Below are 12,325 nucleotides of genomic sequence, written 5' to 3'. Positions count from 1 at the left end.
AGGTAACCATCTATCAGGATGAACTATGGAAAGAGAAGTGGGGGACTCCAATAATCCAATGCTCAATATTGAATCTCCCGATTAAAGAAGCTCTTTGTGATTTAGGGGCAAGTGTCAACGTAATGCCCCTAACAATCTATAAAAAGCTAGAATGGTTCTTGCATTTGTCTGCAACGCCAGTACAAGCGCATTTGGCAGACTCAACTCTTCGCCCAACCAGTATAGATGGCCATTCGGGCCGCCCGGCCCGGCCCGCGCCCGGGACCGCCTTGGCCCGTTTTTTTTCGGGCCGTGCCTAGCCCGGCCTGATTGCTTCGCGGGCCGTGCCGTGCCTACCCACGGGCCCCCCTGGCGGCCCAGGCACGAGCCCACGGGCCACTTTCGTGCCGGGCCGGCCCGAAAGGCCCGGTGCAGGCACCGTGCTCGTGCCTGCCGCCACCCGCCACGCCGCGGCCGCCGCCCATCCATGCCCGCCGATGCTGCACCCACCGGCCATGCTCGTCGCCCCCGACGCCCCGCAGGCCGAGCTTGGTGGCCCCGCCTGCCGCCGGGATCTCGTGGAGCCGCCCGCCTCGCGAGATCTGGTGAGGAGCCGCCTGCCGCTCAGATCTGTGGAGGAGAGGAGTTTGGGGAGCGCCACCGGTGGTGGAGAGGAGTTGGGGGGAGCGGCGCCGGTCACAGGAAGGGGCAGAGCCGCAGAGGGAGGGGACGCCGGGGCGGAGGGAGGGAGCCGGTCAGGCGGTCACCAGTGCGAGGGAGGGATGCGGCGGCTCAGTCAAGTGGAGCGGCTAAGCGCGTCGGAGTCGGAGGTGGAGGAGAGGAGAGGGAGCGGCGCTGGTGGTAGAGATCTGGAGGAGGGGAGGGGTAGCCGGAAGCGGCACCGGCGGACGGCGGTGGAGGAGACGCAGAGGGAGTTGGGGGAGGAGGTGAGCGGGCGCTGCCGTGCTGGTGGAAAAATGAGGAGGAGAGGAGGGGGCGGAGGGAGGGAGGAGCCTGGCAGGCTGCGGGGCCATGGTAAACGGGCCGCATCGGGCCTGTCTGCTATTCTCGTCCCGTGCCTGCCCACGGGCTGGGGTGGCGGCCCAAGCCCGGGCACGGTTCACGGGCCGGGCTAGCCCGGGCACGGTGGGAAACGGGCCGTGCCGTGCTTGGGCCAGGCCAAATTGGCTGTGCTTGGGCCGGGTCAACGGGTCAACGGGTCAACGGGCCGCATGGCCATCTATACCAATCAGTACAAGACTCCTCTCAAGAGCACTTCTTGGGTTCGTGTACTCCCACGGGTCAACATACTCCAGTCTCCCAGCAAAGAAAAATATCATTAGACATATATGAAAAGTAGCAACAAAAATATAGGATGACAGAAAGAGAAACCATCTACCTTAATACACAGTTTGAGTTGCAACGGATATATATGCCAGTAGAAAAAATGAAATCATCCATAAACAGTAGCAGGTGCAAGAAAAATAATGCAACCACACTATTATAGACTGATTTTTTTTCTTGAGTTAATTGGATACACACCATTACAACTTTTGCGTTTCAGGGCCACGCCACTACTTCTCGCCTAACAGGAGGGAAGCCATTATAATTTCGTAACTATTTGAGATATGTTATTTTCTACGTCTTTGATGTCGTTGGACCCACCTGCAGGGGTATGTATACTGTTTATATTTCCATATTGACGGCACTACCCTTGCCACATCTTCTTCTCTATCTCACTGACAAACGGGCCCCACGTGTCATCAGCTTCCTCTATCCCTTCTGCTCCTCTGCCGTGGAGACCTCCCTCGCCGCGCCTCCTGCTCTCCGCCGTCCGGCCCCCGCTTGCCACGCCTCCTGCTCTCCGCCGTCGGCCCCCGCTCGCAGTGCCTCCTGCTGCTCCCCCACAGCCGTATTGTGGCGTTGTGCGCCATGTTGGCGTCGGCGCTGTCCCCGGCGAGGGCGAGCCAGGGCTCCGCTTCGGCTCCCTCCACGCGGCGCGTGGCGACGACCGCCTTGAGGGCCGCGAACGCGTCCTCTTAGGTGACGGGGAGGCGGTGCTCGAGCGCGTGGCTGTAGCTGACGGACACGACGACAGCGGGGACCGCCGCGGCGACGGAGGCTGCGTAGATGTGGTAGAGCGGGGAGGCGGCGGTGTGGACTATGAACGCGCCGTTCGGGAGGTAGAGGCGGCGAATCCCGGTGCCGTCGAACTCGATGTGGCTGCTTTTTACATGCGCATCACGTCCGGCATCTCGAACTCGAGCTCGAAATCTGGGTCATGGCAGCGTGGGGGCTTGAGGATGCGGCTATGGATTGGGAGCCGGAGGAGCAGAGCGGCGAGCACGGCGACGAGGAGAGCCAGGCAGAGCACGCGTCGCGTTAGATCGGGGCATCGGGCCAGTGGGCAGTGGTGTCGCTGGATCAATGAGGAAGAAGGGGCAGAGGAAGGGGATGACACATTGGGCCCACATGTCAGCGAGATGGAGGAGGAGATATGGGAAGGGCATTTTGGTCCGTACGGAAATACGAGTTGTATACATACCCTGCAGGTGGGTCCAACGGCATCAAAGACGTAGCCTCCCTCCTATTGGGCGAGAAGTAGTGGCGTGGCCTAGAAACGCAAAAGTTGTAATGGCGTGTATTCAATTAACCCTTTTTTCTTTGTATAAAATTGTGTTTAACATTACCTTTAGATGGATATAGATCTTTGCATCATCTATCCATCTTTATTTTGTTTGATTTTTTATAAAATGTATTTATGGTCTTTTTTTTGGTGGGAGTATGAGAATTGAGATCAACTAAAGTGCCAGCACACTAAAGGTCGACTCCTATAAAGTCGTAGAACGAGACAACAAATTGAGTTGAAATTCATATTCAGCGTTCATTAAAAGTAGCGTTCGAATTCACATCCGAAAATGCGGAGCACTACGAATCGGATTTAAGGGATTCATCATTCATGCATGCCTTTCAATCCGTTTCAATAAAACTCTCTCTTTCGCAACAAAAAAAAAAACTTCCTATTCCTTCCGTAGTATGACCTGAACACAAGACCTAAGGCTTGCGGAGGACTGACAGGTGGGACCACTTATCAGCTCAGATTCAAACATTGTCGTCGGAGACGGGCGGAGCCGTCTCATCGGCGGCGGCGGAAACAAGCCCGGGAACCTACCGACCAGGTCACCACCGATGCTAAAACCCCAGACGGCGTGGACAGCTTCCCTCCCTCTCTTCCTCCTCCGTCGCTGCTCGAGATCGGCGCCCAACCCCTTTCCTCCCGGCGGCCGCCGGCTTCCCTGTCTCCCGTGAGAGCACTCCCGTCCCTAACCCAGCTCCTTACTTCCTCTCTCGCCTCCTTCGTCCTAACGACTTGGTGGATCCGCGAATCAGGGTTTGCAAGCGGCGGATGAGCACGCAGGCGCAGCCCAGGTTCGCCCCCCTCCCCACGGAGCAATCTGAATCCCAAACCGATGCCGGTCAGTACTCGTCAGCCTGAAATCCAAAACTAAGCTAATGCTCTGCAACAGTGAAACTTCAGTGCGATCGTTGATGTTAACATTCGTTTCGGGTTTTGGTTCCAGGGGTTGCAGGGTATCAGTTCCGGCTGGTCTCCTACAACATTTTGGCCCAGGTGTGTTTGCTTTCTGAAGTTGCTTAGCTTTTGGGCATAGATGGATGCTAGCGCGTTGCCAACCGCACCTAATAATTTGCTCCGCGTTGCAGGCAGGGTTTTATTTCCCAACCGGTTTTCGGTAACCGCCGGGCTCCGGTTCCGGTTTACCGGACCGGTTTGACCGGTTACCGGTGGAAACCGGTTGAATTCAAATCCAAATTCAAATAAATTCAAATTTTCCCGTGCAACCGGTTCCGACCGGTTTACCGGCCGGTTTTACCGGTTTACCGGTCGGTTTGACCGGTTTGAATTCAAAAGCTCCCGTGCAAACGGTTTACCGGCCGGTTTTACCGGTTTACCGACCGGTTTGACCGGTTTACCGGCCGGTTTGACCGGTTTGATCAGTGGGCCTTCATGGGCCGGCCCATTTTTTTTCTTTTTCTTTTTTGATTTAACTTTAAATTCCCACAAACTATACTAAATGAATGAATTTTTGAGAAAATTTGACACCATTAGATTCATCACACCTTGAAGTATTTTTAGGAATTTTTTGGGAATTTTTCATTTTTTGAATTCAAATTTAAAATTTGAATTTTGGCCGGTTGGGTACCGGCCGGAACCGGAACCGGACCGGACCGGTTTGACCGGTAACCGGTCAAACCGGACCGGTTCCCACCGGTTAGGTTAACCATGGTTGCAGGTTTATGTTAAGAGTGCGTTTTTCCCTCATTCTCCATCTGCGTGCCTCAAGTAAGCTCTTGATTGACTAGCTGTTTACTGTCCTATTGGATTTTCCATACAACCGTGGCACTTATGATTCCATAGACCATAATACTGCTGTATAGTCATGGTACCTGACAAAGGGAGAAATGGCAAAAAATTCTGATCGAACTATTTCTATGTGGCTTACTTTGAACTTGGCTTTGTAAGTGGAAAAAATGGTGCTGAAGTATATAAATTTAGTACCATAAATGGTCCCCAGCAGACCTCAATCAAACTTGACAGTTTGTTAAGCAATACGGCATTTGGAATTTGCTCGTAAAGTAAACATTGCATTTTAATTCTCACAACAGATATAGAGTAGACAGTAACATATCTGGCTGCCCATGGGTTATCTGCCCTTCATAATTTTTGTTGTTTAGTGGTTTCACTAACAAGCTTCACACTATGATATGTATCCTTACCAGTTCCTTTATCGACATAAAAATTCTTCTTATATTTATGGATATGCATTCGTAATTTGCCTATCTTGAAGGCGTGGGCTTGGGTTGAGGGGAGGGGAAGGATACACTTGGGCATCATACCATGTTTTGTTCCCTGGCCCCGAACTTATATTTCTCTATCATGCTTGCAAAACAGGTGGAAATCTCGATCCAAAGCTGTTCTAACAGAACTCAAGAGTTTCGATGCTGACCTCATGTGCATACAGGTGGGCGCTTACTTGTTGACTTTTAACTAATAATAACACTTATTTCTGTTGTGTCACTGTGTGACCATATAAAGTACTGTCAGTTTTGTGCTCAAATTTTATTCTTATTAAGTATCTTATAAGATTTTATATCACTCAAAATTTTTGTAGTGAATGAATAGGAAGAGAACCCAACAAATTACACTGATTTCCATAGCTGACCACATATAGGGGAAGTGGGCACATCCTATGTTGTGTGTGCCATCTTATCCCAACGCCCAAGAAAGGCGAAATCCACCTCTTCTCTTCCTTTACTTCACTGACTCCTCTCTGTATTCCTGTCTTTATCCTCTGCCCACAGCCTCTCCTTGTGTTTCCTTGGCACCCAGGGACAATAACAGGTAGCATAATTTACTTCATTCGCTTATTGTGTGATTCAGTACATGTGGTTATGCTGGTAATGAGGCAAGAAGTTTCAAGACAGAGTCTTAACAGTGGTGATTTTTTTTCCATATATTTTGAGGGAATTCCACCCTCTCCTCACTGGTAGATGGCATGTGCGACATGGCCCAGAGGGGTTTGCGATGTAATTTTAAGTTGCTATATGTCTTGAATTTACATTGCTCCCCCAAACTGACTCTGATTTTGTCCCATAGATTCCAATTCTATTTCATTTAGCTTATTGTGTTCCCATTTCTGCACAAATAAAATTTTGGTATGGTGGCGTCTATACTGTTAATGGTGATTCTCTATTTTGTGGAACAATTATCGTCCTGTTCATGCTTGTAAGCAAGACAATTTAATGATTAACATGACTCACAGGAGTTGGATGAGTATGATACCTTCTACAAGAAAAACATGGAAAGTTCTGGATATTCAAGTATTTACATTCAGCGATCTGGAGACAAACGGGACGGGTGTGGTATATTTTATAAACCAAAAAGGTACTGATATTCTCTTGATTGGTATGCATATCATAACAGTTTACTGATGTCAGGAAGAAGTATGTTTGACTTCACTCATCAAAATATGTGTTCTCTTGCATCCAATTTTCTACTGCCAATTTCACATGAAAGCTGACATCATTAGCTCCAGTCTTCAATTTGGGAATACATATATTGTCACTAAATGAACACCTAGGAGGTTGGACATGGAAAAAGTTGGTCTTCTAATAGTTTGCAATTTTGTGTGCATTGCTAAAGTATTTTTTTGCTTCATCCCTTTTTGTTGACTCTCTATTGCCTTTGCAGTGCAGAACTGGTGCAGAAAGAAGGAATACATTACAATGATTTAGTGGAAAAATATGTTCCTAGTGATCACGTAAATAGTGCTTCGCCAAATAATTCTTCACCAGAAGAAGGTAATGGGAGTCTTATCTGTGTATAATAATCTCCTGTGAGTCAGAGTGGGCTGCTCTGTCAGTGGGATATCAATCTTTAAGGTTAAAAATGGGCTAAACTTATTACTTACAAGTTATATAAAAAGGGGATTTCATTTAAAAAATTTGTAGAAGGGGTTGTTCTTTTGTTTTGTCCATAAATCTATCATTGGAGATGCATTACTTATCAGTTTCTAGTAAACCTCATGTTGTAGCTAGTCACTTCCCAGGATTGATGCGTGATCTTAATTTTCCATGATATTTTTTCCTTCTCTTTTTCAGACACGAATTCAAAGCAACATAATAACAAGCGTGGAGATCCAAATGATCCACGCGTGAGACTGAAGCGTGACTGTGTTGGTTTACTTGCAGCTTTCAAGCTTAGTGACCCTTGTGATCACATTTTAATTGTGTCAAATACACATATTTATTGGCAAGTGAAGCAACCAAAAATTTCTACTCTTTGGAATATGCTTTCATAATTCACTGTACCTTTTTGTTGTTTTTTTTTATCTTAGTTGTATTGGCTGACAGCTGTTTCCAGCAAATGTATAAATTTCTGGTTGATGCATAATTCTGTAGGGACCCAGAATGGATTGATGTAAAGTTGGCTCAGGCAAAATATCTTCTTTCGAGAGTCTCTCAGTTTGAGCAACTCATCTCAAATAAATTTAACTGTAAACCTTCAGTGATCATTGCTGGTGATTTCAATTCGACCCCAGGTGACAAGGTATACCTTGCATTTATTTCATTGCTTTCTGTGTTTGACCGACTTAAGAAAGCATCATGTGGTGCTTTTGCTATTCTAGTTATAGATGTGATTTTGGGAGCTTTTTTTTTAATCCTGTCATTGAGTCTAAATATTTTTTCAAGACATGTCTTATATGAATGGACATAGTTGTAGAAATCCATGATCCACTGAATGTCATTAGAAACTTTATGCATAACAGCCATATTTTACTCCAGTAATGTGTGTGAAATATTTGGTTTTATGTTGAACATAATCTGTTAAACAGTCTCAGCTTATTTGATTAAGTACTACATTTTCAGGTATACAATTACCTTGTATCAGCCAATTTAGAATCTACAGGGGAAGCTCCTATCAAGTTACGCAGCCTTTATGCTGCGAATGGTGGGGAGCCAGAATTCACAAACTACACTCCTGGTTTTACTGGAACACTGGACTACATATTCTTGTCAGATGGTAGTTCAATAAAACCTACTAGCCTGCTTCGTTTGCCGCGAGGGGATTCTAAGGAAGTGCAAGGAGGCCTGCCCAACTTTCAACATCCTAGTGATCATCTACCAATTGGTGCTGATTTTCTTGTAGTTAGCAGCTAGTACAAAGGCTCGTTGCTTTTCCAACCACAATAACAAATGCCCTTTGCGGTGCTTTCGCAGTTCAGGTTTCAGTTTTTCTTTTCTTGTGGAGCGACAGCCAATAGTGACTAATAATACCAATTATTAATTTTCTGGTATTTATATTTTAATATGCGTGCATTTATAACCATGAATCAAAAGGGTTCAAATAACAAGACTGTAACAAAATATAAAAATATGTTATACACAAATGTAAATTCTATTATGCTTATCTGCATATTCTGCTCCAACTACTGGAGTCTTACCACAGCTCAACAAATTAGCATAGTTGAATAAATCTGTATGCAAAAAAACTCATAAAAATATGAAAAAAAACTCATAAAAATATGAAGCTTCCATCATGCTGAAATCTGAATGCACATGTTTTGGAAAACCTGAATAACGCCAGTTCAAGGTTTTACTATGAAAGATGATATTATTTCCAGGACTGGATTCTCATCTTGTTAGAGTTGAATTCCATGTAGCTCAGGCGTAGTTGAGCGCTGAGCATGCCTGTTCGATTTTTATTACTTCAGGCAAGCATCCATGCTGCCTTGTCAACTCCCTACAACCGTTTGTTGAAATCTTATCATTTCGTGCTTACAAAAGAACAGGGATGACTGATTCTGAATAATGAATACGTAGGTGATGCTATGACAAGTGACCTGTAGGAGGAAAGTCCAAGATTTCACAAGCCAGCCCATCTCATAACATTTTGCAACGGCTACAGAACACTATCAGTTTTTTTTCCCTTTTCAAGAAATAACACAACAAGCAGATGAGGTCATTGCAGCTCTGGCTTTTTTCCCCTTCACATAGCCACGATGGACAGCACACATGTCTGTGATGTTTTCTTCTTCAGGGACCAGGGCACATATATTAGACATTAACAGTGCACTGATACCAATCATCAACAAGTATGGCCACTAGATACAATTTGGGAGAGGTACAAGCATTGGTAATGACGCAACATATGCAAATTGAACTGTCCATGTAGAATACATGTAATATGCAAACCAAGGTACATTTAACAACGTATGAAAACTAGTTACAAAATTAATACTTGATATGTAGAAGAATAGTAGCACACTTGTATGTACATATCTGCTCTTTTCTACACGATAGTTCTGGGGAAGCTTCAGAGGCTTTAGCATCTGATGAGCCTAATCTTTCCTATTTTCTTCCTGCCGGCTATGATCACTTAATTGAATTGAACTGGCACCGAAAACGTTAGGGTAAAGCCCAACAGTCACCATTACACCATCTCCAGGTAATATTGTGTATTCTATTCTTCCTTCTTCTCCTTTTCTCTTCTCTCTTTGACCAATGATGAGCAACACAATGGCAACATTGTGCATGCAGCCTCAATCAACAAGCAAGCAGGCAGTGCTGAAAAATCATCTCCAGATACTCCCATGAAGGCAGCAAGAGCAACTCCAAGATAGCCACTGACAATAGTGGCAAGTGCAAGTGCAGACATAACAAAGGCCATCACTGATCCCTCACATCCAGCAGGGCAAAGTTTTGCAATATGAACACTAAAGGGCAGCACCTTGAAAAACATAAGACCCTCGAACAACCCAGAGAAGACAATTGTGTATATGGAGTCTGGTATTCCGATTTTCCTGTATATTCCCTGAACGAACAACACATCTGACAACATTATGAGGGCTGTGGCAAACTGCAGAACTGACAGGACCTTACGGGCAGATATTGTTTTGAAGTACTTGTTGTATGACATGCTCCAAGCCAAGAGAGCCACTTGCCCAAACACCTTTGACAAACCAATAACTGATGAGTCTAGTCTTAACACTTCAGTCTGATAGAAGAACATGGTCCCAAGTAGAAAAGGTATGACGGTGTACGATAATGTAAACCATATGATTGACCAAAACATTTCAGGCATACACAGGGCACATGACAGCTCTTTGACTTGCTTACGGATGCTGGTGAGTGCTGATAGGTTGGTAGCTGCCTTTGGGAGTTTGAGAGAGCTCTCAGGTATAGCTACAGTTGTGAAGAACTGGAGCACGAGAAGGATTGCAAAAAACAGAAACATGATTCTGGGAGAAAAATAACTGAGAGCAATGCCACCAAGGAGGTTTCCCAAAGCACCAGCAGAAGAGCCAAACATCCAAGCAAAGGATTGAAGTTGACCTGACCCTGAGGAAGAGGTCCCTTGCTTCCCAGCCTCTGCTACTATGGCATCATTGGCAACCTCACATATGGAAGCACCAAAGTTGCTCAAGAGGAGAAAAATGGTAAGGACTGGAAGGGAAATAGCTGGCCAAAGGGCAATCGCTAACCATGAAATTGCCTGCAAAAGAGCTGCAACCAAAACAATGAAAAGGCAGGTTAGCCTGATAATCTTTGCTCCAGTGAGAAACAGTAGCAGTGCAGAAAAGAGTATGCACTTTTGGAGTTTGGAGTCAGCTGCTAGCAATTTTATAGTTTTAAAGTTACAGAAATGTCCTTAGAAGCCTGATAGCTAGCGTCCGCTGTGCCTATTACTTTCGAATTTTTGGCCTGTCAAGATCCCCATTGGCCTCATACCATTTGGTTGAACTAATGATGCCGATTCATCCATCAAGTGATTTAGAAAGACAAAGCATAAAATAGCCCAAAGAATCTCTTGCTATGCGGCTTCAGTCTTTTGGATTCACTTGGCTTCTTCTATGGGGTATCTCTCAAGTTATGTATTTGTGTTACTTAACTGATGTAATTGACACATGAAGGCATGAAGCTAAGTAGGCTAAACTGAATTGAAATACGAAGACCGAAGTGTATGACAGAGTATGTTACCTAATTGTTCAGATAGTGTTTGTAAATCAAAACCTAAACTAAAGTTATGATCTGTGCATCTACAGCTTTATATTTTGGGACCATTAGAACAAGATGCTTCACCATCTTTGAAGAATTTCATCATGATACTTGTCGTGCAAGAAGACACTTTGAGGTGGACATTGCACAACAAGGGCTGCATCAAAAGTTGACAGCACACTCATGCAGTCATGTGCAATCTAGTTGGATTAGGAACTTTTCTTGCTTTGGTGATTTGTGAATGTGTGACGTTAACAAGAGAGCAAATTTGGTGGAGCGCTGGAAAAGTTATTGCTTTTTGAAGGCAAATCGGAAAAAGAAGAAGTAAAGACGAATGGTAATTAGAATAAAAAAAAGGGAAAGGTGAATGGGGACAAAAGGAATGGGTGAGAAGAATCAAGAGGGCAGGCGGTGCGTGAGCATATTCTTTGCGGGGACGTCATTTACCATGGGACAAACATGTGCAAACAGCATGAGAGAGGTGGTTATTCTGCCACTACGATGACAGCGCAAAAGCAAAGAGATGCTACTGCATATTCATATTCTTCCCTGATCACTAGTTCCTTCTATTGACAAAGTGGCACAGGCAGTTTAAGAGCTAGATCGAAGAGATAGATTTATGTTATAGTATAAAAAAATAAGTAAAATTCCATCTTGGTGGGATTGACCAAGGAAAAAGGGTCTAGATACATACAATTCCCAAATTCCGAGACAAGGATCGGGAGCAATTTGTTACATAAGTTCCGGAAAGTTAGAAGAATGAGAATTGGTAGCGAAAGAGGTAGGTTTGGGATCTGGGCAGGAAATGCAAGAGCAGATTAGTAAAAGCGAACGGAGGAGAGGGCGTACCGCCGATTGCGACGTAGGGCAGGCGCCGGTGCCCGCGTATGGGGACGGCATCGGAGAGGAGGCCGAGGAGCGGCTTGGCTACCATGGGCAGGTTGGCTGAGGCCTGAAGGATCTGCAGCGAGGAGGCGGCGACGCCCATGCCGTCCTTGAGGAAGAAGTTGACGCCGAGCCACGGGAACAGCCGGAACCCCTGCACCCAGAACCCGACCCCGATCACCATCCGTCGCCTCGCCTCCGCCGCGGCAGCCTCCACCGCCACCTTCTCCTCCTTCTCCATGACGGCGGCCTCCTCTTCCTCCCCTAACCGTCGGAATTCAAATCCAAATCTCAGTCGCTCGCTTTGGGGGCTCTGATCCTCCCCGATTCAAGAGGAGGAGAGAGTGTGAGCTGGTGGGTTCTCGCACCCACGCGTACGATGACACGTACAAAGGGGGAGAGATTTGATTAATTTCAACCGGAATTTGTTATTGGCGCAGCCGATCCACGATGCGAGGGGAGGTGAGCACGCGGCGCGCGGGAGCTCTCCAAGGTGTGGTGCTCCCGCGACCTAACCGCTCTCACGTGGCCACGTCACGGATGGGCTTAGCGTTCGCGGGAACCGGTTTTTCGTAATGCAGAAGGGACTCGGTGCCACTGACCTGCGGGCCCTATAATTTAGCACTACTAGAAAATTGCACACTAATACCGGGCGGGAACCCCCACTTAGTACCGGTCCCCCGCCCGGTACTAGCCCGTCGGTACTAAATACGAGCGCTTTTAGTACCGGTCGGAGCGACCGGTACCAAATAGAGTATTTAGTACCGGTCGGTAACACTACTCACCACGTCACGCGCGTAGCTTTTTTTTCTTTTTCTTTTTTTCTCACTTTCTTTTCCTTTTCTTTTCCTAAGCTTGTTACGTAATCACATCGCATTCACAA

At 46.3% G+C, this 12,325-nt stretch overlaps 2 protein-coding genes across 2 annotated transcripts; one reads left to right on the top strand and one right to left on the bottom strand.

Annotated features, from left to right (window-relative positions):
- The first annotated feature begins 3,040 nt into the window (after positions 1–3,040).
- Positions 3,041–7,868, top strand: LOC120678513 (carbon catabolite repressor protein 4 homolog 4-like). The gene is made up of 10 exons (XM_039959746.1): positions 3,041–3,284; positions 3,370–3,455; positions 3,561–3,610; positions 4,293–4,342; positions 4,952–5,021; positions 5,823–5,944; positions 6,251–6,360; positions 6,661–6,811; positions 6,961–7,108; positions 7,429–7,868. Exons 1-10 carry the CDS (start codon positions 3,169–3,171, stop codon positions 7,717–7,719), a joined length of 1,194 nt encoding a protein of 397 aa, XP_039815680.1. The 5' UTR covers positions 3,041–3,168; the 3' UTR covers positions 7,720–7,868.
- Positions 7,869–8,635: 767 nt separating this feature from the next.
- LOC120678512 (probable folate-biopterin transporter 7) lies at positions 8,636–11,963 on the bottom strand. Its single transcript, XM_039959745.1, has 2 exons — positions 11,407–11,963; positions 8,636–10,065 (listed from the first exon to the last, which is right to left on the bottom strand). Exons 1-2 carry the CDS (start codon positions 11,681–11,683, stop codon positions 9,023–9,025), a joined length of 1,320 nt encoding a protein of 439 aa, XP_039815679.1. The 5' UTR covers positions 11,684–11,963; the 3' UTR covers positions 8,636–9,022.
- Between the last annotated feature and the right edge of the window lie 362 nt (positions 11,964–12,325).

This window comes from Panicum virgatum, chromosome 6N (genome assembly GCF_016808335.1).
Source record: "Panicum virgatum strain AP13 chromosome 6N, P.virgatum_v5, whole genome shotgun sequence".
NCBI lineage: Eukaryota > Viridiplantae > Streptophyta > Magnoliopsida > Poales > Poaceae > Panicum > Panicum virgatum.
This window is presented reverse-complemented; position numbering and strand designations above follow the sequence as displayed.